At 40.1% G+C, this 25,805-nt stretch overlaps 4 protein-coding genes across 9 annotated transcripts in view; 3 read left to right on the forward strand and 1 right to left on the reverse strand.

Annotated features, from left to right (window-relative positions):
- Positions 1 to 148: 148 nt before the first annotated feature.
- Positions 149 to 2,115, forward strand: Sgf11 (SAGA associated factor 11kDa). The gene is made up of 2 exons (XM_046634589.2): positions 149 to 1,392; positions 1,499 to 2,115. Exon 1 carries the CDS (start codon positions 390 to 392, stop codon positions 1,386 to 1,388), a length of 999 nt encoding a protein of 332 aa, XP_046490545.1. The 5' UTR covers positions 149 to 389; the 3' UTR covers positions 1,389 to 1,392; positions 1,499 to 2,115.
- A 177-nt stretch (positions 2,116 to 2,292) lies between these two features.
- LOC124223005 (dynein light chain Tctex-type 5-like) lies at positions 2,293 to 4,996 on the forward strand. Of its 2 annotated transcripts, XM_046634591.1 has the most exons (4): positions 2,293 to 2,887; positions 3,478 to 3,567; positions 4,230 to 4,423; positions 4,577 to 4,994. In XM_046634591.1, the coding sequence occupies exons 1-4, from the start codon at positions 2,864 to 2,866 to the stop codon at positions 4,740 to 4,742; spliced, it is 474 nt and encodes a 157-aa protein (XP_046490547.1). In that variant the 5' UTR covers positions 2,293 to 2,863; the 3' UTR covers positions 4,743 to 4,994. The 2 variants fall into 2 exon arrangements, with proteins under 2 accessions (XP_046490547.1, XP_046490548.1); XM_046634592.2 differs by lacking the exons at positions 2,293 to 2,887; positions 3,478 to 3,567 and adding an exon at positions 3,890 to 4,045 and having other exon boundaries at positions 4,577 to 4,996.
- A 17-nt stretch (positions 4,997 to 5,013) lies between these two features.
- Positions 5,014 to 6,846, forward strand: LOC124223261 (dynein light chain Tctex-type 5-like). The gene is made up of 3 exons (XM_046635064.2): positions 5,014 to 5,252; positions 5,501 to 5,710; positions 6,128 to 6,846. The coding sequence occupies exons 1-3, from the start codon at positions 5,016 to 5,018 to the stop codon at positions 6,329 to 6,331; spliced, it is 651 nt and encodes a 216-aa protein (XP_046491020.1). The 5' UTR covers positions 5,014 to 5,015; the 3' UTR covers positions 6,332 to 6,846.
- A 1,285-nt stretch (positions 6,847 to 8,131) lies between these two features.
- The window catches only part of rho-5 (rhomboid-5), a 60,543-nt gene continuing 42,869 nt past the window's right edge, over positions 8,132 to 25,805 (reverse strand). For 2 of the 5 annotated variants that reach the window (XM_069137691.1, XM_069137692.1), the window contains 13 exons: positions 21,869 to 22,420; positions 20,619 to 20,805; positions 20,249 to 20,341; positions 15,945 to 16,264; positions 15,443 to 15,532; positions 14,649 to 14,846; positions 14,058 to 14,241; positions 13,733 to 13,971; positions 13,577 to 13,601; positions 12,995 to 13,185; positions 12,592 to 12,879; positions 12,308 to 12,461; positions 8,132 to 10,717 (listed from right to left, as the gene is read on the reverse strand). In XM_069137691.1, coding sequence (XP_068993792.1) covers positions 10,286 to 10,717; positions 12,308 to 12,461; positions 12,592 to 12,879; positions 12,995 to 13,185; positions 13,577 to 13,601; positions 13,733 to 13,971; positions 14,058 to 14,241; positions 14,649 to 14,846; positions 15,443 to 15,532; positions 15,945 to 16,264; positions 20,249 to 20,341; positions 20,619 to 20,805; positions 21,869 to 22,420 — 2,953 coding nt within the window. In that variant the 3' untranslated portion in view covers positions 8,132 to 10,285. The remainder of the gene's footprint in view (positions 10,718 to 12,307; positions 12,462 to 12,591; positions 12,880 to 12,994; positions 13,186 to 13,576; positions 13,602 to 13,732; positions 13,972 to 14,057; positions 14,242 to 14,648; positions 14,847 to 15,442; positions 15,533 to 15,944; positions 16,265 to 20,248; positions 20,342 to 20,618; positions 20,806 to 21,868; positions 22,421 to 25,805) is intronic. The other 3 variants (XM_069137694.1, XM_069137693.1, XM_046634569.2) reach the window with 3 other exon arrangements.

The raw sequence follows: 25,805 nt of genomic DNA on the forward strand, positions 1-25,805 counted from the left end.
GCCCTCCTCCCCTTCCTCCTGCCGGCGACTACGCGTCGTAAATCACTCGGGTTGGACTTTTCGGTTTTCACCACCAGGCAGCGCCACCTACAACACGGTTTGTACCGACTGTCTTACCAACTGTTCGATGACCGGACTCTCCGTTTTAAGGGTTTTAAGGCTTTTGGATCGTGGTTACAGGTTTTATCTATTCTCCATAGCGGCGAGTATCGACGTAGAGATCCGAAGGAAATATTCTCAGATTCGTCGTATAATTAAGTGCCTGATATTCCACAAAGGTTAAATAAATACTGCGAAATTTTTATATCCTTCGGAAAGAATTGTAAAAGTCGTATCTCCAGATATCCAAAACACTTCGGAACGTCTCGTAATTAGAGGTTAAGATTACAATGTCTGGGATCGACGAGCGGGTTGACGAATTGAACAAAAAGTTTCTAGAGTTCGTGAGCAAACCGGAAAACGTCGACGCGGCATCTAAAGAGATATACGAGGATCTTTTGGACGAGGTGATGATGGGCTTCGTTTTTGACGTTCACAGAACCGTGAAGACAGGCAGTTCGGACGTCGAGGAGGGCATTCCTGACGATGAGTCATACGCCATAGTCGACCTGCCGGGTCTCGACGTCTTTGGCCAGCAGGCGATAAAGAAATCGCAGGACTGCGCCTGCCCCAACTGTGATCGGGGGGTTGCAGCCTGTCGCTTTGCCACGCACCTGGAGAAGTGCATGGGAATGGGGAGGAACAGTTCAAGGATAGCGTCAAGACGGATCGCGAACAGTTCCAAAGACCTGAGCACCCTAAGTGGCGTCCTAAGCGACGACGACGACGACGTCGACTGGAGCCTGACAAACGACAAGCGGAAAAGACGCAAGGATCGCAACGGGCTAAAAAAATCCAAGCAGAGCAAGAGCGTTCATAGAAACGGGGACACGGGCTCCGCCGGAGGCGAAAACAACCACACTAGCAACGAGAACTCTCCCTCGAACTACGAGAACATGTCCGTCGAGGACAAACGCGCCTTGCTGACACAAATCTGTGGGGTCGTTTCCGAACACACTAAGAAACTATGCACGAGGTCGATGCGCTGTCCACAGCACACCGACGACCAGCGGAAGGATATGCGTGCCAATCTCGAGGCAACCAACAATGGACATTCTAATCAGGACAATCTTCACGTCGACGTTGACACCTACGAAGAAGGCGATGGCCAGAATTTGAGGGACGCCTTGGCCAGGTGGGATCTCGAGGTTTCCAGCCATTCCAGTCCCGCGGACTCTGCATCCACGACCTCCACGTCATCCTCCAGTAGGAAGCGGGATTCCAAGTCCAAGGGGAAAGGAAAGGGGTCGAAGCGAGACAGGGGATCTCCCATTTCTCAAGGCGATTAACTGGGTAACTATATCACCCTTCCATTCGTTCATTGATGATATTTCAATGACATTGGTTTTCGCCCATTGGAGACAATATCTAATTCGATTTTCTTACGCTTTTATTCCAGACCTCTTGATGCAATGAACTTGAGGAAACGCTTGCAGTCGTTTTGGTGTGGCTCACTCAGCTCTGCAGCTCTGGAATGTCTTCGTGATCATGAGTGGCGTCAGAAGTGATGGAAAATGCTTTTAAACTGGAAAGCAAATACTTGTCGCCGTAGTTGATAATTCAATGATTGATAGGCGATGAGTTAAATGAATATTACAATTAGTACGATATCTCTGATTACATGTAAAATAAGTTTTTTCACACATTATTTATTGGTAGATCGTATCATATTATAAGTGGAATGACATAATTGATAGCAGACTAATGACTGAGGAAGAACTTTTTCGCCCCATTTTGTCAACGTCAATATTTTCGTCATCGTTGTAACTTTGAAAATATATCTCCCTTACAAAATCTTGATGATAATTGCAATCGGACGAAAAATCGTCGGGATGAGAATAATTTGAACAGTAGGGAACCGATAAAGGATATTCGGGAATTGATCAAAGTCCTATGCTTTCTGCGCTCGAGTTTGACTAGCAATAATTTGAAACTGGTTTTCGCATTATGGGGTGAAAACACACAGACCAGTGGTCGGAACGTCGCTTTCAGAAATAAACACGTCTTTCGATCGAGTCTATTCTTGTCAATATTCATGCGAATAATACAACTCAATAATTAATGCTATAATTAATTTTAAATCGATTGCTTAATTAATTTCGTCGTCGCTCTACGATCATTCAATTGGAAGGGATCATGTGCTAAGAATATTGCACGAGTACAAAAGACAGCTATACTTTTACCGGAAATTTATATCAACAATTTAGATAAGTTCGCGCAATCTCTCTCACGTGAAATAACGTCGATTCAACTGTGATTAAATCAATCCCATTATACCGGTCTTTGAAATGTGTATATTTTAGCTAAAATCGAACAGTGTTGTTCATTGTGAATTCAATACCATTAATATTCCGTAGTCTCCCATACGAATAAGAATACTCCAATACTTTTAATTCCGTCTTGTAGCCGTTTCCAATGTGACGATGATCACGATAGTTTCGGCTGCCTCCAAATTACAGCTCGCTTTGCGTAACTTCCTGCGAGTCGAAAGGATATACACAATAGTGTGAGGGAGAACTAGAGTAATAGAAAGAGCGAAATAGACACGAAGAGTGATTCATCCTATGCGCGAAGAAATGGTCGATATTCGTACTGATTTCGTGATATTTAGTCACACCTGTTCCAGCCGTTCTATTACCTACCTGCAGTCTCGAGCGAAATCGACGGCACGAAGTCGACCCGAAAAATTGAAAAAACTAATCGTCAGAATAGTGAAAGTAAACGGCAACGAAACCCTTTCGGCAGCATCCGCTGGTGTATAACGATGGCGATGACCCTTGTAAAATCCGTAAGTCTTAATCTTAGTCTAGTCCGACTATAGTAAAAATTGAAAACTTTTTCAATTACGACGTCGAGTTTATAATAACCGCTCCATTTTTGCGCTTTTAACAACTTGTAAAGATTTCTGCAAGCTTCGTAAAGGAACTCGCGCGATTACCAAAATGGATTTAAAAAAAAAAAAAAAACTTTGATCAACTTCATCGGTCCGTGTCACAGTGCGTCTGTAGACGTCGGCTCTCGCGATTTTTATCGTCGTTTTTATCCTCATAATTATCCGTCGTCTGAGTGAATTTTACACCTATTTAAAGCGATATCATAATTCATGAATAGACGCATAGCCGATAGATTGTACGTGTACAACCCTCGGGAAGAGAGCGTTGCATGCGATGATAGTTATGCAAATTTACTTATATTTAGTATTACGTTCGTGATCGCGGTGTAACTAGAATTTTTCTATATATACTTGTACTTCGTATTCACGATGGCGATAATTGCCCATCGATGTTACAATGATAGAACAGAAATTTTTCACAATCTATAAAACCTGCAGTGATAATCGGCTTTGATTAATTTCTAAAAATTATTTCAAATTTTAAGATAAAGAAGAGAAATGACGGACGTCCTGCAGCGGCCATAAATCGTCAGGGTAGCATACAAGCCGCAATCAACAGCTCTGCGATACCCAAGGTAACTAAATTGAAGTCTTAATCGCAAAACCGAGCAAAAAAAAAAAAATAATTAACGGCAACCGCGGTGCAATCAAAGATACAGAAGTAGCTATTCTGCATGAAAATGTGAAAAATGTGTGCCTGTCGGTGCTCGGTGGTACGGGATCGATCGATCCCTAGTTAAATAAGGGACTTGATGCGAACAAAGCTTATACCTGGTATAAAGTCTTCAGTGATACATACCGAAGAACGGGTGTGCAGTCTTAGAATATTGCTATTTACCCTATTATTTAATCTCAGCAGATTCGGTTACTGATTTTTCTATTTAACGATTAATTTTTTTTTTTTGTTCCTTTATACCTCACTTCCAACATTTTCGCCCCGCGAATATATTCAATAGATCAGTTTACCTGTACAATTTTTATAGAATTTTATTGTACGACAAAGTCATGCCAACGCAATTCGAGGGCGCAGTTTCAGCTGACGATAATGATCAGGTAAAAAAATTCCGTTCGCAGTAGTTTTTATTTTCCTATATTGCACATCTTTTTTTCCGTTATTCGAAATTTCACGCCCCGCAAAAACACGTAGCGTAATTTGACTCGTACTCTGATTAATCTTTTATTTTTCTCTGCGCCGGGTGTAAAATTCATGGTTTTCGTTTCACTTTTTTCTTTCTAGGCGCCAAAATATGAGAATAGCTACCGTCTAGAATCGAACAAACCTTTCAACGTTGACCCTGTGGATAAAATCATCAGTCAAGTCATGACCAACAACCTCGAAGACATCGTATACGATCCCAAAGAGTGCCCGAAACTGTGTGCGGAAATTAGCGCCGACATCCGAGATCGGATTCGGAAACAAAACTTCGACAGGTTGGTTGGTTGGATTAACGTTCGAGGCACGAACAATTATTTTCCTCTCTTCTTTTTCTTTACATTCAAGAAACGTTATTGGTTTTGGCCCCATAAATTTTGAAACCCCTTTAATATTTATGTACAGTAAAAAAGAACGTATATCCCATTCAGGTACAAAATCGTCGTTATAGTGACGATCAACGAAAAGGCCAGTCAAGGAATACAGGCGTCGATGAGATTCCTCTGGGACGTGCAGAGGGATAATTACTCCAGCTTTACATTCGAGACGAGAACCTTTTTTGCCTATTGCTGCGTCTTCGGCGTATACTGCGAGTGAATTTCGAGTTCTATCGATAACCGACGTCTGTTTCGCTGTCTCTCCTTCTTCTTTGTTTTTCACGTTTCTTTTTGACGCGTGCAATTCGCGTCATACGTGACGACGACGAGGACTGACTGACGTTTGAATGAATGACGGAGAGACGTATCAGCGAGAGAGGTAGAGAGGTTTTCCCCTCCAATAATCGAGTGTAAATTTGTCGTACGTATTATTATAGGACCGAGACGGATGTATGCGAAGGAATAAACGAGTTTTAAAAATAAACTGGTGAAAATGAGCTTCTCAAAAAATTACGCCCCTCAAAATTCAACCCACCCTCAAACCGCGCCTGTGAAAATCGCCTCGACGATGAGAGAATCGTCGAATGCACGTCTCTCTCTGTCCAAGGGCCAAAGGCCCCTGAGCAAGGCCTTGTCCCAGCAGTCGAAAATCGGCATGAGTACCGCTTCTCTGATTCCCGGCCACCAAGTCACAAGTGCAACTTACAGAAGTGCGAAGGGAGGATTCAAGGTGCGACTTTACAGTTGGGCTGCACAATTAAGGACGAACGGGTCCGATCGAAGAAGTTATAAAGAGGGGAAAAACCGTCGGAAAAATCTCCGACGGTATTTTTTTTTTAATCAAACGTTAAGCGGCCCGTTCGTCCTTTACAACTATTTGCAACGGCCCGCTATCCAAGTTCCCGCATCGCGGAACGGAAAGATACAGAGAGCCTGACGCAGTTCCGGTTGAAATTCGTTTTTTGCTTCGGCACACAGATTCCGAGGTACCAGAACAGCTATCGATTAGATGCCCACAATCCGTGGAAACAGGAAGTAGTCGACAAGGTTCTCGAAGACGTTATGACCACCACCCTGACCGGGATGAAGTACAACCCCGAGGTTTGCATGAAACTCTGCCAGGACATGACGGCCGAGATAAGAAATCGGATATACCGAAAGGACTACGACAGGCGAGATATTGCGACGGTTCTTCGTTAGCCGATTTTATCGGAAATTGCACGAAGCGATTTGAAATCGTTCGAAATTTTTGTGAAAATAGTATATTGTGTAACGGGGAGGCAAACGGGCAAATCAGTTGCCTCCTTGTTGCGCGCGATTTTTCATGCATCAAGAGTGTGTTACGCGTTTTTTCGGCGAAACACGAAATTGAAGCCAGGTTCGCGTAATGTCAGATTTGTTCGCTACAGCGTAGTGCAGAAAATGCCACTTTAACTCCTAGGAGTTGACTTTTTAATTCGTGACCTTTTTTTTTGCAGCTTTCTATTTATTAAACTGCTTTTGGTAAAATTTATTTGTTTACTTAACGCGAAAACAAAATTTCATGCAAAATTTCAAGTAGATCGCATGTAAGGAAATATTTATCCATGAAAGGGTTAAAAAAAGTGGCACGCAAGGAAATTATTTACCTCGTCGCGTTTCAGGTACAAGTTCATAGTGCAGGTGACGATAGTAGAAAAGACCGGACAAAGTTTACAAGTCGCTAATGGGAGGCTGTGGGACATCGAGAGGGACAATCACTCGTCTTTTACATTTGAAAGTTCCCAAATGTACGCCGTAGGGATCGTCGTCGGTGTTTATTACGAATAAAGCGGATAAAATTACCGTTATAACAACAACGATGCGGATCGATTTGCAAGCAACATTTTTTCGCAGCTCGGTATAATAATTTGCGACAGTTTACCGACTCCCCCTTATTGTTAGTATCGTTGGGAAAATTATTCGAGTGGTGAAAATTTACATCCGAGAATGATTTATTCATAATTTTTCTTTATACACTTTCGACGAATCTCTCTTCCTTTGACGAATGAAGTTTACACGCGGATGTGAGGCGCGAGAATTTTTTGTCAAGTGAGAAAAATGACGCGGAAACTAATAGTAGAAATTCATGATTTTAACCAAACGATGGATGACGACGAATGATCAATGAAACGAAGAAACGAGTTTTTCTCTTTCTCTTTCAACGATATTATCAATGAATAAAGATAAAATAATTGCAACATACGACGGAATGAATATTATACAATGTATAATGTATAAGAATTGCCTGTACGCGTGAGGATTGTTTTTATACATTCTCTTTATTGTTATTTAAATTGATATATTATTATTATTACTAATGGGCGATGGTATGTATATGCATGATTCGTGTAACAGTGACTATTACAATAATATTTATAATATTTTATATGTAATATAAAAACGAAGAAAAAGTGAGACAAAACGATCTGCTCTTTTCTTCCTCCCAATACACAAGAAATCAAAACTATTTTACACAGCACGTGTTTTTCGATTGATTCTACATCGGAGATAGTTGGGAATAAACGAAAAGAAAATGCAACAGCCAAAGAAAAGTAACTACGTCTGCAAAGACATGTGCAACAATCGTTGTGTAGGTACAGCTTTGGTCCATTTTCATTATTACTATTACGATTAAACTCTTATTGTTAAAAATTTACCTTCGACGTAATTTTATTTAATACTATAGAGATATATACTGTATCGTTATTGTTAGTTTATAATTATTATTTATCATTACTGCTATCATCTATTATTTTTATACGATGAAAATCGAATTCTCAAGAACAAATTGCCTTGGAAGAAAAGAAAGATGTTCATAATGGTTTGTTTTAATAGTGAAACGGCCGCGAATCCCATTTGGCTGTTTTCCAAGTAGATTCGATCATCTTTCAGCCTGTCCCAAAATCTTTCCGCACAAGTAAATGCACGTGACGACTTTCTACTCCATTTTTTTTTTGATTTTGATTTCCTTACCTCTTTAAACCCGAAGTCTCGCGATATTTTTAAAATTGTCGACGGCTAGCGTTTTTATCGCATTCTAAAAATTTAATCTAAACTAATCAATTAAATATGGAAAATCCTGCTGTTAACAATTATGTGCAAAGCGATAAGAGACGAGGGGTATTTAAAGAAAAGAAACTTCACGTAAAAGTACGCGACAATTTTTTTTCGTTTCACTGGTTTTTATTGGTTTTTTTTTTTTTTTTTTTTGCATTTTTCCATCATTTTATTTATTTCAAATACATCGATAATTATTAGTCTCAGTAAATGGATTTGACGTAATAATTATGCAGGGAAAAAGAAAACAGAAATAATAGAAAGAAAAATATGAAAAGAAATTTAATTAATAGTAATAATAATGTTGTTTGTTTCTTTTGTATATATACATATACGTATATATGTATATTTATATGTACGAATACAGTGGAAATCGAGGGAAAAGATCGATCGATTGAACGTGGGGGTGGCTTCGAATACATTTCTCATTAATCGCGTGATTGTATAATAATATACATTACACATACCTAGTTTATTATTAATATACATATACACATATATTCATGTATACTTGTATATGTATAATTAATGTTTTTCTTTTTTTTGTATATCGTAAATTTCTTCGTGGCACATTATCTTCTTCTTCACTTTCTACTACATTTTTTATTTTTTTTTTTCGCGTCAATCTTCATCGACTCTCTTCATTTCTTTCTTTCTGTGATACGTTTCTTCGAACTCGAATTTTCTTCTATATCTTCTTTTCCTCTTGCGATCACCGATCACGCTTTTTCAATCCTTATGAAAGATCATTATCATTATTAGCATTATTACGAACATTATCGCTATCATTGTTATTATTACTATTATTATCACGCATTGATCATTTGATTTTTTCCCTTCGTTCGCACATTTTTATTCTTAAGCTATTTAACTCCCAACGAATAGGAATAACTACAATAATAATAATAATAACAACAACACTAATAATAATAAGAATAACAATAATAATAATAATAATGAGGATAATAATATTAATAACAATAATAATAATAATAACAACAATAATAATACGATGTTAATAATCTTTGTTTTATTGAGTATGCGAAGCAATTATTTTCACCCTAGTCTATCATCGTCACTGTTATGCATGCACTGTTATAACCTATGGTTTGTTTCCTGACGTAAAACTTTCACCATGCTCCTTCCTAAGAATCATCGTATGTTGTAATATCATTGTTATTATCATTATTATAATTTTATATAACGTTATCATGTATGTCATAAGTATAATATTTGTGTGGGTGTGTTTGTATTTCTGTGTGTGTGTGTGTGTGTGTGCGTGTGCGCGCGTGTGTACGTAATTCTATGTGTATATCATCATACATATTATTATTGTATAACTTATATTTAATACAATATAATGTTATATGTATATGAATATTATGCATATAGATGTACGTATAGTATAATTATTTTACGCGTTTATAATAAAATACACATTCACAATATCATTATTATCATTATATTTATATGTATATATCGCATATTAATTTTCACTGACGTATACGCATACATATATGTGTACGTGTGTGCACACATAAATATATGAATATACGAATACATGCATATAGGTATAATTAATCAAAATGCCTTATCAAGTCTTATCATATTATAGTTAATTTTCGTACTAGAGTCATTATTATTAATAACTACGATGTTATATATTCACCTGTTGTTCAATGTGTCATGCGACGCGTGTAGTATACGTAGGTATATATACATATATATGTATACTTATATATACATACATACATACGCGCATTCCCATATTGTACGACGAATGGTCGTCATCGGTAATTCTTCTAAAAAAATGTCCCATCGTTTCCTTGCATGTGATACTTTTAAGGTAATAATAAGAATAATCATCGTCGTCGTCGTCGTCGTTATAGGTATGGGTATGGTTATTAATATTATTATCATGATCGTTATTACTTTTTGTTAGTACTATTAATTATTATTATATTTACAATTTCGTATTATTCAATTGCTTGTAAAGTTTCTCATGTCTTTCGCGTATTCAGTAATTGATATATCGAAGAAAAAGAATTAACAACGCCCACGTCGCGTATAATAATTACGACCACCACACCACCACCACCATTATCACTTATATCATCACACAAAAATATCTCTTTCGTTTGATATTTTGAAAAAACGCCTCTATCCCAATAGTATTTATAGGAGTATTTATTGATTAAATACATATCGTTAAACAATACTACTTTGTGCTGTCAGTGGATCGGTATTCTTCGGGAAAAATATTTCCCGTCCTTTTCGTCCGGTTGTATTTCTTTTTTCTTTTTCTCCTCCATTTCTTGGATATTTTTTCTCCAATTTCCCATTTTTTTGTTTCTCGCGCTGGAATGTTTTGGCAGAGGAAGGAGAGGAGAATAGGGAGGAAGAAAGAGCTAATCTATAGCTTACATGTACATACCATGTGAGAAGGTGGGACCGACTCCAACGTATTTACCCTTAGCTGCGATAATCTCTACCGAAATCGATGAAAATCGGAGCGATATAATGGCGAGTCCCAATATGACGAAACCAGAAATTATCCAAATCCCAATTCCAATCGAAACTTGGTAGTGTTATTCCGAATTTACGGACCGGCAGCGGCGGATGCTGAGCTTTTGACCAGAGGCCGAGCGGTATTGCCAGCTCGGCTCTTGACCGCTGCCCCCGGTGTCATACGGGTTCCTCCCTCTTGAAATTGATATTCTGAGATGCGCAGAAGTCCTTGGTGAACGGTATGCAGGTGAAGAGTTTGCAGATCTCGCATTCGTAGACCGGAACGTTGTAGAAGAGGGCGAGCAGCATTGCGAATAGCCCTACTATAAGGACCAGGCAGACCCAGATCAAGAGGATCTTTCGCCGTCGGTCGTACTTCCCGAAGGATATGAACGGCATCACAGCGTAAGCGGCCAGGAAACCGAACACGAAGCCGAAGAGGTGAGCGTAGTTGTCGATCCAGGGCAACGCCCCGAGCAGCAACAGCACGAACAACGATAGAAGCAGCTTTGAAAGCGCCCTGCGCGGGTGTTTCAGCATTGGCCAGCTGTTTAAAACCTCCACAACGAGCGTCGCGAGGAGGGCGAAATGCGCCCCCGCTGGTCCCACCTGAAGAGACACAAAAATTTCGAGGGACAGGATCAGAGCTTGGTCCATCCTCCGAGCAGTCTGCCTGAGAATTAAGATTTGAGAGAGTTCCAGAAATCGAAGCGTATTATTTTGTAGTAATTTTCACGAGCTGAAACGGATCAAAGAGTATTTGAAAATAAGAGAACTTATGATTCGAGTATACCGTTGTTAATTGTTTATTTTGAAAAACCGTCAGGTTGACAAAAATTTCGAGACGAGAAATAATTAGCTTACAGTCGGTTGAAAATTATAAATTTGTCAGTTTTCAAAACATCTGTCTCTTTTTAAAATCTCAATTCGCAGAGACAAACGACTTTGAGAATCTCCGTATTTGATCTGTACCTGTATTGAAAAAAAAAAAAAAATGTGTCACCCAACGCCGGGTTGGAAAGGTGAGAAAAATACCTTGTCAGACATTTTCTAACATAGCTCTTATCTAAATCCAATCGATAAGCCATTGGCGAGGTACTGGACTGTGAAATTTAATCTGGATTCGTATCGCGCGCAATTTCGCCATCGAGTATTCAACATTAACGATATATCTGATCGAGCATTTAAACTTAGAATTGAAATTGGTTTCCCGAGATGAAAGTTGGAGAAAACAATGCAGGCAAAACTGTCCAGACATATTGTGTGTACAATGGAGTGGAACGAGAGATGCGAACGCGAGTATTTCGAATAGAGTTCGTTCGTTGCACCCTGCGCAAAAGTCCGTATCTTTGTGTGCGAGTTGAGGGCTGCTTCAAGAGTCTTCGAGAAACTTTAGCAGGGGAGGAAGGAGCGAAGAGATTTTCTGCTTTCCCCCCTGGGCTGCAGTTGATTCTTGAAAAGAGAAAGTAAGAGAGAGAGAGAGAGATGGAAACAGCCACAAGTGTGTTGATTAAATTGCGAACACACAATAAAATCCCGTCTGTTAAATCGGCCGTCCAATGCTTTTGTGTGCTGTTGCTATAGCTGCTACTTCTTCCACCTCTCTCGCTCAGATGTATTCAATTAAAACTTCTCTGATTATATTCTCGCCTCTCCAACTTTTCCGACTACCATCCCGCCTTTTCGACTCTACTCACCGTTTCCTCAATATTGTTTTTCCCCTGAAACTCGAGTCCAACTAACTTAAAGCCTAACTGATATTAATATCGGACAGTGCGCGCGTTTCTGTTGCATTATTGAACGATTCTCGCAATATTCAACCGCCGAACGCTGACCATCAAATAACGGTGTATCCCTTTTACTCTCTCCTTGTTGTTCAAACAGAAATTTAGATTGAAAAGAGCCTGTGGCAAATGTTCCGATCGATGATTACAATAATGAAAATGCTGTTCGCGGAAAAATAGGGTAAAATCAACATCGGAGTTAAGCAAAAAAAGTGCTTTGATTTTATCCGATACTTTTATGCTTCACCTGGTTGTTACTTTCAAATTTCCTCATCCTCTCGAAACATATTTCGTCGATTATTCCGAAACTACAGTTTCAGCTTCTAGTACTATCTTTTCTTGAAAATTTCATTCATTCCCAACCATCGATCATATCGCGCGTACCAAGCAACAGTTGGACGTTTTAGCTTCTTACCTCAGCTCTGTAAGGAACAAATATAGCGCTAGCCAAATTTCCAGCAAGTCCACCAGTGAAGTATATAATCGCTATGCGGAAGGATCCCGTGAGCTTTTCCAAGTCTCTCATGAAGAAGTACTGAACGCAGAGGGTGATGAGGAGGTGAAATATCCTGTGAAAAGACAAATCACTCGTCAACGTGACAGACGGTTACCAACTAAAACCGTTCATCGTAATTATTTCGGTCACCCGATCGACGACTATTGCGATAACCGAATTGTGTAGAAAAAAGAAGCGCTCACCCAGCGTGGAGAAAAATCGAGGTGAATAGACGGTAGAATTGGTCGGGCCACTCCGGATGTAGGAACGGAATCATGCCGCATACGTCGTGGAGACACTCGACTTGGGAACACAGGGACGCCTCCTCGTGAAAATAACCATGTACAAAGTCGCAGTACTCCTTTGTGGTTATTCGACACATCCCATGGATTCCTATGCAGCAGGGGTGACCAATCACTTCGCAAACCATATGCTCTGCCATCTTGTCCATGTGACGACCCACCGGAAACATCTGGTTGCTGCCGCCCTTGCTGTAATTTTGATTGTAAGAAAAATTAGTGTAGTTCGTAGAGGAGAAAGGATCGGACGGAAAGAGGAGGACGTTCCGTTTTTCCCAAATGTAATCCAACGTTTCATTCAATTCACCTGAACCTCTGGTTGAATGGATTGGTTTTGCGGCATATGGGCCACTTGGTGATGTCGTCGGGCCATTCGTAGGGTGCGATGCTTGCTGGAGCGTCGCAGAATTTTGGATCGAGTCCGCAAACCGAGCCGCTTATACGTCCGCCGGGTCCGCTGTCTCCTGGGCCCCATTTCTTCCACGTCGATATGGTGTTCTGTGCGAAAATTTGACCAGAGAGAGAAGCATTAGCGAGGGATAATCGACAAGTTTACCACAGATTTACTGATTTTAGACATGCGACTATTGCGAACGAACGTTGAGGCGTGGCTGATTGCCAATATGGCGTCGAAAATTGGACTGTTGGAAAATCGTTTTAGATCGGTTACGCGATTACGGATGTACGGCAAAATTAGTCCAAGCCGCGGCGCTTTAGTTGAGTCGCAAGGAGTCAATCTGGCAGAAAAAATACGACGAAAGAGGTCCCGAAAACTAAATATGACCCACTTAGTGGTGACGCGTTATTTTGATACCAGATATCGCAGCGCCATATTTTCGTTCCCAATACAGATGACGAGGATTAGGGTCTATAAGCCTGTTTTAATTACCGTCATCGTTGATCTCAATCCCCGGACCAGTTGGTTGCAAGCACACAGAACGAATATTATAAATCCGACGAGTACTCGTTTCGTTAGTTTAAAATAAAAAAAAAAAAATACCATTTCGAGAATGACAAAAACGGGGATAAGGAAGTCTGATTACTCACGGAGCAGTCCTGTTTGCTCGACTGAACGCATCCCGAGTCGTCGTTGCGTATGCAGCAGGCCGTGTCCCGTTCCCTTTCTCTCCACACGTCTATCTCCTTCAGGATTTTTATGTCCCTCCGCATGCAAGGGGCGAATTTTGCCCCCAGATGAATAAGGTCCGCGGCTCTTGGACCGATCCAGAAGTTGGCAGGCTCCTGATAGTCCACTTGTTGGAGGGATAAGCTCGTGACGAGTACCTGCGAGCACGGCAAATGAAAAGTCACGTTTCTGGAGAGGAATAATAAATTTACGGCATCGCGAAAATCACGCCCAATTTACCCACCAAGCCAGATCTGTGATTGAGCTCGAAGCCGAAGGGTCCGAAGCCGTAACAGGCCAAAGATATGACGAGGATCATGACCTGAACCGTTGTTATCCAGTAGGTGAAGAAGGGCCTGTGATCTTCGATGTCGTCCAGCTGTTTTTTCACGTCAGGTTTATGGGCGACGCTTTTTCTGAACGAACGTCTGAAAGCGGAAAATCGTTTATCAGCTTTTTAAAAAGTTCATTCCCTGCGGCAAACTTGTGATCTGAATCGAAAATTAGAAGCAGACAAACAGAGAAACGAGCCTACGAACGTTGGAATATAATTAAAAAAATAAAAAAATAATACACCATAGTTTTGGCACTTTCGACAGTTCCGATTGTACAAAACTTTTTTCTCAAATTCTTGACATATCAGCTTTCGTCGTTCGAATTTGGACAAAATCGTTTCTAGTACATATAAAGAATGTTATTTCATTCGTGTTCACCATCATTGGCACGGATAAGTGTGACAGGGATCATTTATTACAAACGGTTTCGGGTTCGCCTCGCCTAAAAATCTATTCAAACATTTTCCGATCATTCTTTCGTTAACTTTCAACTTCCTTACCCGTATAATCGCCCGATTAATCCCATTCCGTACTGCCTCCTGTTGCTGTTGTCGAATATCCGGTCAATCACGTTCGGCGCTATCCTGGTGCCGCTGTTCGCCTGCCTTCTAAGAGTTACCGCCACGTCTGACGGACCGGAAGCTCCATGGCCGCCCGATTCTCGCGACCTGCGCCAACTCGACGTTCTGTAACCCCGCCTTTATTAATTCATACCAAATTTCATTGTCGCCCGAATAGTTTCCCTTTCTTTTAGTAGCGAAATATAGCGAATTGCTTCCTCGTCTTCCGAGACTCGAGTCGATTCTCGACTCTCTCCAGCTTGCGTGATTTTGAAATAAATCTTTTCAAACCATGAATTGGAAGAGGTATCGATTGAATTGATTGTACGGAAAGCATGTAATATTTTTTCGTCTTTAGATAATAAATAAGTTAATTCTTTTTCGTTTCGTTCTTACTCTTCTTCTTAAAAAAAAAAAAAATACCGTTCAGATAATGGTACTAGATTTGAATAAACTCGACAAATTTTTTATTTATTTAGTTAATTCTCTTCAAGTTTTTCTGCGCAATCCTGTTTGATTCTTATTCATCGATAGATCAGACATTCCGAAGGCGAAGCGTGAGTGTGTACATATATGTATAATTAAAACTGCGAGTGTTAACTGCGACACGGTTCGAGAATGTGAATAACAAAAGGATAGAAGTAAAACAGTAACTAAATTGATTACAGGTAAAAATCAAGCATAGATATAAATTGTTGAATTTCTTCTAGTTTTCTTGGAGTTAGTAAGCTCACCTGGAAGTGTAATGGTCCCTGGATGTCTGCCTGGGTCTTCTACTCAATATTTCCGACGACGAAAGTCCCTCGCCATTCGTAGTTGTAAACCTTCAGAAAACGAAGATTTGTCAGTAATCGAAAAAGAATGCCTCCGAGTGTGGGGGAGGGGGGGGGGGGTAACAATTAGGTGGGGGACAAAAAATGTCTCTCGATAATACATATAGTAATCGTATACAGATTCTCGACTTTGCCGTTCCATGTTCATACCTTCCTTTCTATTTTGTCTTTCCGCATTTCGACTTGATATATTTTCAATTTTCCGTACTCGAACTTTCCACGTTTATATATTCTAGAAATAATGTTTTCGCATGTATGAAAATTCTCTATTCCGTTTCTTCTATCAATCGGTAATTGTGATCTTTTACCCCTAGCCTGAAAATTAATAACAAAAAAACTCCAACAACCCTTTATCAACGGGAAATGAATACTACTCCTTCTTTCCCCAACTGGGAATACCGACCTAACTAATTCCTCCGATAGATTGCGATCAACGGAAGATGAAGGCGCGTCGACGAGATCGGTTACACCGGAAACGGATGCCGAGTCTTCCCTGATTGTGCCGGGAGCACCGTCGTTCTGAGTTCCGTTCGCCGGTTCCGTTTGGTGCTGTTGATTCGTTTGAGGCGAGGGCGGTGGTGGCCTCTCGAAAAAGGCTTCCTCCTCTTCGTCGGCGGCGGGAACTTCCGGCGAGACCGAAGACGTCGGAACGGTGCTCGGTGGAAAGCTTCGCGATTCGGGCCGCGTCTCGTCCCTTTCTCGTGGTCGATGCCTCGCCATCGTCTGCGGTATAAGGAAATTGAATGAAAATTAATTTGCCGAGGCGTTGAAAATCGAGACGTCGAGAAAATTTTGTTCTTACCGAAATTACCTGGTGTACATTTTACATGTAAAATAATAATTTCGCAATAAAATAAAACAAAAACAATAATAATAAAACTAGTTGCTGTACAACTTATTATCGGTGACGATTATGATGGTTAATAAATGAGATTTGTTATCGTTAGAGTAATTATTATACGCGATAACAGAGAATAATTAAACGCAACGTATATCTGCGCTTACACTTGAATGCGATACCGTATAAATGTAATAATAATTAATTAAACGCGCCAGTTGCGTGTATAATTACTGCGCGTTACTGCAATACATTGGGTACAAATATCTACAGTGTATAGACATGATAATAGACGAGTGTGTTTAAACATAAATCAATAATAATTACCCACATTGTGTATGATGCGGCACGGTTGTGTGTATATATATATTTATATGCAGAATGAAAAATGTCTGAACATTATGTAGACGCAGCCGTTTGTACGCGTATAGTTTAACGATATTATTGATAACGATTGCTGCAGGTTTCGGTTTGGTCCATAGCCAGGGGAGACTGCTTGCTGCTACTGCTGCCAGTGTTGTAATCGTTTATCGATACCCACGAAACTAATTGCAAGCACTGCGACGATACGCTCTATCTATAGCCATATTATCGAATAGCAGTTATAACGCAATATACGCGTGTAATACGGTTTGCATCGAGAATCCGAAATTACAGGAACAACCGGAATGATTTTCCATCGTCAATTACTCCGGTCTGCTACAGTGACCTACCGAATGTCAACTTCTGTGTCTAAATTTAACATTTTTTTTTTTTGTATAACATTTAAATATCTTTTCTTTTTCTTTTTCAATTTGCAACGTCGAGGTTAGTTTCGCCACTTACTTTATTATTTTTTTTTTTTTTGTCGAATGAGTTTTCGATTCTCTTATCCGTTTTTCAACTACCGAAACAGAGGTAAAAGAATTATAATTGCAACTGGCGTCGCGCGTCGCGTTGCGTAAAATTGTATAATAGATTGTATACAGCTGGAGAGTTACATGAAATAGCAGGTTGTATAAAATCGAAGGGAATTTAATTTCGTGTCGAAATTAACATTCGTATATACATACATACATATATATATATATATATATATATATATAGAGAGAGAGAGAGAGAGAGAGAGAGAGAGCGAGAGTTTATCGCTGCAGCCCCGCTCGCATATTGAAAAGCTAATGGGACGGGAGAGAGCATCGTTCGTTCGTGCAAAACCTCCCTTTCTCTCCCTTTACCTTTATTCATCAGACAGCCTTTCACCCCCAATTTACAAACAAAAAAGAAAAACCCAGGAATAATATGTAAACACGTATGTAATCTGTTGGAAATTTCACAAAATTGTTCGCCAAGGGTTTAATAATAATAATAATAATGATAATTGTAATTCTCGGCCGTGTTTTTTAATTTTTGACGTTGTACTACCGTTTCTTTCTTTTTTTTTTTTTTAAACTCGCTCTCAAGCAGCGTCCATCTGCTCAAATTAATTGATAAAATTGTTGATCTTTGATTTTTCGTAATTGAAATTTTTCTTTCACATTGCATAAAGTTATGCAATAAGTCTGTCTAATACAAACGAATAATATATACCCCATGGTTTGCACAATGAACACACCTGCGGGCGGAAGGAAATAAAATTTCATAATCAATTTTTCATTCGTCGTTTAATTCCGCGACGGGACTCAACGCGTTATAAAAAAAAACATCTTGATTTGCTAATTCTTATTTATTCATCATTAGTTTACCTCCCACCATTCTTTCCTCTTACTTCTTTCTGCGGTTACACACGCCCCTGTAATTTCGTTATCCTGTAGCACGTCAAATCGCAATTAAATGAAAGAATACAAGAGAAATAAAAAAAAAAACCGAATCTCTTATCCGTCGAAGACAATATACTTTGTTGTTCGAAAATCTTAATATTTTTGGTCGATTTGTTCTTTCTATGACGGTAACACAGATTTCTGCGCCATCGGCCATGAACGAATATTTTTAAGATCATTAGACAAAACCGTTGATCTTTTTCTCTTATATAACAAGTGGGAAAAGCAGAGAACTATAAAAAAAAGAAAAAAATTTAATACGTCAGATAATGTAAGCGAAAGCTGATCAATCAATTCGTGCAAAAGTAAACTTCAACAGAATGTTTCTCTTGATTTCAATTTTTATGAAATGAAAATTATACTAAAAATAATAATAAGGATGCTGACGATGCAGATATTAATAATAATAACAAGGAAAAAAACAACAACAACAACAATAATAATAATAATAATAATAACAATAAAATCATTGTCACTCCCCGCAACTTTCGGCTTTATATAAAATTATACACAGAAATATGTACATATGTACTTTGGTGGAGAACAGAAGGTATTGTTTGAGTCTCCTGTTCGCGTTGGGGAGTTTCAAGGGAAAAGGAAGAGGTGGAGGAGGAGGAGGAGGAGAAGGAGGTGGGTTGGAAACTCAAAACTGGAAGCAAGGGGGAGAGAGCGACAAAACAGGGGAGAGATAGTCTGTTAGCCAGGCGGGGTTCGCTACGCCGAAAATTCTGTCGAGACAATGGATGGATGGTGGGAGGAGAAGTACGGAGGGAAGGAAAGGCAAGTGGAGAAGAGAGTGACGGGATCGCCGGGGCTTGTAAATTCGGGTCTTCTAGTTTTCCAGTCCTCGGGGCTTTTCCCGTGGGAGGATTTTCTTTACATTCCATACATACGTACATATGCGTGTGTATACACACATATATATATATATATACAAAAACCAAAACGCCGGGATTACAACTGACGTGACACGCTGCCCTGCTTCTAATTTCGATCAATGCTCAATGCTTCTAATTTCGATCCTCCGACTCTCCAGTTTTCTTAGAGGAAACAAAACAGATGATTCTGAATCCCGACGCACGCGGCGACCGACGACGAAATCATTAACGTCTATCCAAGTTTGAGTTATACGTATATATCTAACAGTACATTTTTTATCTATACATCCGAGTTCCTGTTTCGCATGGTAATTATCCATCAGTAACGTAAAAAAATAAGAGCTTGCGGGTCGGCTGTAATGTAAATATCTAACGATTATGCGCCGCTCTCTCTCTCTCTCTCTCTCTCTCTCTCTTTTGCTCTGGCAATTAGATTTCAGTGTAATTATTGTTATCAGATTATACACCGGCTGTACTGCAAGATATATAATAGCGTGTAACATTAACCTCCTTGCTGCCTGTCTCAGACACTCTGAACCCTCTCGATCTCCCTCCCAGCTGTCCTCTCAGCATTGCAGTCTCTTCGTCTTTCGGGTTAACGCGAGGCTCTTATAACCAACTAACCAACCAACCAGCGAACCGACCGCCGCTCGAGATGGTTCAATTAATAATCGCACAATTACCACCCGTTATACATATACATGTATCGTATAATATACTCGTTACGTGTTGTATATATTACAGTAAGCCCACGCAAAGGGTGTCGACTCTCAATAAGAGTATATATATATATATATGAAAAAAAGACGTAACAATGCCGAAAATTACCTCATTAGCAGTTTTTCTTTTTTCCCTTTTTATCTTCACCTAGTTTACCAAAATCGAAACTGAATTCTGTGATAGTATATTACCTATCTTTTCTACGAATATTATTTTTCAAAAGTATCAACACAACATATATATAGATTTTGAAGAATTTCGTTAAAAATCAAGTTTTATTCACGTTACAATATCAAGTATGGAAAATCCAATGACAAACTTCCTTACATAGCGCACGGTAAAGAAAATTTTATACCTGTACTAAAGTCGCGGAGAATTGAAGAAAGTATAAATTTGTCCGATGAAACAAAGTTAAAAGTTTATAGTTGTGGGACACGTATGTGTGATCTGTATAAACGTGATAAAAAGAACTTACCGTAACCATGTAGGAGAGACCGGATAACGTCATTCTGGCAACAGAATCTTTTCGTCTGACCGGCTGATGCCACGATCTGCGGAGTGTGACACCCTGAAAAATGAAGAAATAAGAATGATATAATATAAATAATGAAAGAACCGTAAAACATTTTCCCAACTTTGTTTACGTTTGAAAAAAAAAAAAAGAATCTTCTTCGTTCAAAAAACAGCGTCAGGTGTATTAACCGCACGTTTTATTTCATACGATTATACCTGCAACCTCAGACGCGACGCGACGATTGTGCGTCTTTTAAAAACCTGCAGCTGAGAGCTAGAGCGATGAGGAAATGAAAAAAAAATAGAAGATAAGGGCTGGACTAAAGACCGACCTCGGGTATTTCGGTTGAGTCGGGTACGTCGCGGGTTATGTCGGGATCCGGAGGTCTGTGTTCCGGCAAAAGGGCCCCGTACTTCCTAGACGCCATTCGTCTACGTCGTTCGAGCCATCGTTGCTTTTCCTGAGCCTCCGAGTCTTCGTCGACGCCAAAAAACGTCGCCGTTTCCCGTTTTATGTAACTGAAATTGAGGAAGACGTCGATAAAGCACAGAGAACAAAACTAAACGAAAATTCCACTCTTGTTCGATTTTAGAAATTTTATTTTTATTTTTTCATTCCTTCGAACGGAATTTTGCGTGCTTCTTTTCAGGGATCGAAGCAATAGTTTTTTTTTTTTTTTGCCCCTCGATTCAATTCGTGCGGAAAAATTAAAGTTCGCTGGTAGAATAAAGTGCAACGAATTCCGTTGTATCCGGTACATATTTGCTTTCCCGACGTCTGCACGTTTTCGAAAAATATTATCAGGTATGGAATAAAATCATCGGCAGAAAAATATTTCAAACATACACGCATCACCGTAATTGGGAATCCTCTCCGCGCCATTACCAGACGCACGGTGTATCGTTGTTACGAGTTAGGTAATAACTAAATATCTACATACCTGTACAAGTCCGGGTTAGAACTTGTACACGTATACGAACGGATCTCAGTTACGCCGAGAGATCGTTAACTCTCAGGATTTACCTCGGAGAGTAATTAAATTAACACGGTTCGGAAATATAATGCTTCCACCTGTCACAACCATTCGGATTATACGTATATATGTATACGCAACTATACGTAAAGTATGAGATAGGTTGTTTTTTAACAGTACTTGGAACGGTAATGTTCAACCGATTAGATTTGCTACGTGATTCTGAATCGTGGTTGAAATATTTCTCAAGCATGAGACGTTCGATCTGTTTTCTTGGTGATAAAAATTTTCATTTTTCAAAAACTTCAGATTACAGTGTAAATAATTAGCCTTCTCAGATTCATTGTCCCCGAGCGTACGCTAATTCTTTTTCTTTTAAATTCTTTGCGAGGGGCCGACCTCAAATAACGAATGGTTATAATTTTCGAAAAGGTGTTTCAATGCGAAAATCGGTCTTCGGTACTGACACACCTTGTTTTCTTACATCACGGGTCAACGGTCAGCTGTCGGTCTGTTTGGATTGGTTCGATTGTTTCTCCGCCAGATAACGCGAATTGGAAAGTGACAATGACCCCGTTTAAAAACCATCGAACGGTTGCTCATCTTACTTTTTGATGGTCTCGGTGCGACTGAGGGTGCGCCGTAGCCTCTGATTGTGAGCGGCGTCGTTCGATTGGCCGATGAAAGTGGGTCCGTTTAGGTGATGGGGTCTGGGCCCGGTTGGGGCCGAGGCGCTCCTCGCGAGGCTTGCGGTCAAAGGCACGGGTGGTGAAGTGGTCGTTGAAGAGGAAGCCGGATTACCCGGGGATTCCGACCTCATCTTCGAGGGGTTGCCAACGTTTCCGGATGCGCTGCTCTGCTGCTGCAGTTGCTGGCCCCCGACGGTTTGCTGTTGCTGCTGTTGCTGTTGCTGCTGCTGCTGCTGCTGTTGCTGTTGTTGTTGCTGTTGTATGTTCGGGGGCAGTCCGTCTCCCCCGCCTCCGTTTATCCCCGCCGCCCCCGCCCCCACAGCGTACATGCTGATGCTCTGCGGCGTTCCCCCGATCACCAGGCCCATTCCCAATCCTCCACCCCCACCGCCGCTACCGCCGCCGCCATCTTGGACCCCCGAGGAGGACCCCGTCGACGTGCTCGTAGTACCGGAACCCGGCGATGGTTGCCTGCGGGAAAAAAAATCGAAAGGGGTCTTGTTATTTGTTTTTCATTATTGCGGGGAAAAAATTTTATATATTCATTTTTGTTGCAAGAGACGAGTTTATCGGACAACGCCTGTAATATTACAATACGCGTGTGGTGCGGAAATTCATTCGATGTTAATTACAAATTGTATGTATATTTTCATATTACAGGACGAGTATAAAATAGAGTATAAAGTCCGAAATCACAAGCTGGGGGATTTATTTATTTATTTTTTTTTTGTTTTGTCTTTCTCGTTACAGTGCAATGGGGTGGTCAGCTGAAGTTAGCCGAAAGGTGAATCCTATCTGTCGGTTCTCATCTATTCATGACTCGGCAACGAGCTTGCAGCTTTAGCTCCACTTTTTTTTTTTTTTTTCTTCTTGCCTCCCTCTTTCTGTCCTTTACCAAGCCTACGTACACACACCTATACGTATACAGGACTATCTGATACGCGACATATTATACATATATATATATACGATGTGAATGCGTCTGTGTCTATCTATCTATCTATCTATACATCTATGCATCTATCTGTCTATCTATCTCTTTCTCTCTCTCTCTCTCTCTCAGGCCGTAATGTCACGGGTTAAGCTGTGAGCTTGTGCCCGCAATCAGCCCCAGCTTTCGGATCGAGTCTTGGTCGTAGATGGAAGATCAAAGAGCTAAAATGTCGAAGGAATACGATGACAATAAGAGAGGGTAAAAATCTATATGCATATACATGTATTTTTCCACACGTAACATAAAGGGGGAAAATTAATAATATAATATACTGCGGGCAGAAGTGAAATTTTTCAAACGTTCGCGAATAAATGAGGATTGGAAAATTATCCAAGCCCTGATATTTTTTTTTTTTTTTTTCTTACCTCTACTTTTCATTTCTCCTTTTGTCTTTCCTTCGCATTATCGACGAGTACATAGTTAACACAACAAACGCACGCCAGACTGGAAATAACGAGGCGGGAAGCAATACGTGGATAAATTTTCATGCGCGTATTCGTACTTCGAACACACTACGCTGTATGTACCTATAATACGGTACAAAATGGGATAACGAAGGACTCGTGATATTTTCTCGATAATTAATACCTACCTATTAATACCTGGAATATACGTATACGTTCATGATTGCACCACTTTCGCAGACAGTCTCTCGTCGTCTTCGTCTCTTTCGCTCTCTACAACTCGTCTTGTCTCGTTTCGTTTCGTCAATGGATGCGACGAACCGTGCAGTTTTGATTAGTTCGCAATCAGTTCACCGCGTGCAATATTCTCCATTTCCTATACGTTTACGATGTACACCAACATTACCGTCGTTATTATTTTCGTATACTTTTCATTCTACGTATATATTTCACTCCGTTCTTCGACATTCTTGCGTTTGAGTGTGTGCGTGTGTGTCTTTTTTTATAAACTTTATTATTATATATATACATATTTTTCTCTTCTAAATACCTACGGTTTCTCAATTTTTTATTACGAATTACGCGTCTCAAGGACCACGCACAAAATAATCTGCAACTTTGCGAAGAGATAAATTCGAGGATAAATTTGAATTTTGTTCGCGGATGTAGTCGTTTTATTTTCTTTCCTCAAAACTAATACTTTCAACAAATCGCACCTACATACATAATCCAGGGTTCGCATCGATCCCCGTCTTACAATTGTTGATTGATTCGAGACTCTCCGTACTACGCAAATAGTCGGGATAGATTCCACGTAAAAAAATGAAAAGCAGGATGGGGATGATACTGGGTCTGATTCTCAGGTCGACGAACCGAGATAATACCACTGCCTGTACACAATACCGAGGTTAATGGACGTTCCTAGTTCTCCTAACCGACTGACTGCGATTAATGACGTGGGTGACCACAGACGAAGCTAGACGAATGAAATTTTTCTCTACTATATTATTACAGTCACGTATGAAAAGTTTCTCTTTCATCGCAATATATCGACGCGTCAATCGCAATCTCGCGTGCATACGAATATTGCGATTTTTTTTAAAAAAAGCGACGCGCTTCCCTTTTTCCCGAATTCGCGACATGACAAATGTGCTGTATGTAGTCCGATTCGTATACCATACATGACATAATAACAGCTAGAGTTGTATTGATTAGTTTCTAGCAGTCGCGTCCTACGTTCTCTCCTCTCCTCCCCTCTCCCTCCTCGTTCGCCTTGCTGTGGATGTTGATTCATGCGGGTAAGAATATATGCGACCACCTATTTATCTCTAACAACCTACGTATGTCTGTACCGTCTGTACGTTATATTGGAGGCCCCGCGTCATGTCTTCGCGATATAGCCGTTTAATTTCCGGCTAAAATGTTATGCTGTACACATAAATACGCACATACGCGCACACCGCATATTACAGTTGTACGCATAACCTGTAAGGTGATATTTCCAAGTCAGCTTACCCGTCTACGCGAATCGCCTAGTCTATGGCTCTGTCTTACCGACGATCGATAAGACAAAAATCAAAACGATCCGAATTTTATAGTTTCGCGATCTGATTCTGGAATATTGCGGAGGGTGGACCGTTGGCTGTTATTTCGTATGTTTTTAGCAGTCCATGAGTCAAAGCTTGTGTCGTTCTGCGTACGTGCAAAGGTTGAGGATAGGGTTTCGATACGTGGTGACCGGTTGACGTATTTATGCGTTAAACTTAAACCCGATTAGTTGGTTTCGCCAGCCGGAAACTATAACGCCCCGTTGCCTAAACTACACCCGGGTTTCACACACCAACGGACATACGAACGGTACGCTACCCGAAGAAGTTCTGCACCCTGAAACTGTTTGGAATTTCGAGAATTCGAACACGGTACGGGAAGTTCCACCGGGAGTTTCAAAAGTGTACTAAGAATTTTTATTTCTCAATATGTTTTACTTTTGGGTCCGGAACGCAGAAAAGTATAAGTTACAAAAAAAAAAAAAAAAAATGGAGGCAAGAAATGGCGAAACGTTTCAAATTTCTGTATCACGTTTTCCCTTGAGAAACAGTCGTGTGTTCTGCGAGAGAAAATTGAGGGCAGAAAGAAAAAAAAAAATAAATAAAAGTAAATAAGTGCTGTTACAAGCAGTATTAAGAGATTTGAATTAGACTGATGAGATTATATGCTAATTGTAAACGGGAAGGCGAACGAGGGAGTGTGCACGATGTCATGCACGCGTTTCTGTACAAGTACTTGTATACGTATAGTAATAACCCGTAATTAGGTGATGTATATAACACGCTGCAATAAAAATTATTCCAAGGAATACGGCGACCGTTAAAAAGGGATAACAATTATAAGTTATGTACCCATGCTGCAGCTCGAGTACATTTCATTTATACATACATACCAAAAACGGTTATATTAT

This window comes from Neodiprion pinetum, chromosome 7 (genome assembly GCF_021155775.2).
Source record: "Neodiprion pinetum isolate iyNeoPine1 chromosome 7, iyNeoPine1.2, whole genome shotgun sequence".
Lineage (NCBI taxonomy): Eukaryota > Metazoa > Arthropoda > Insecta > Hymenoptera > Diprionidae > Neodiprion > Neodiprion pinetum.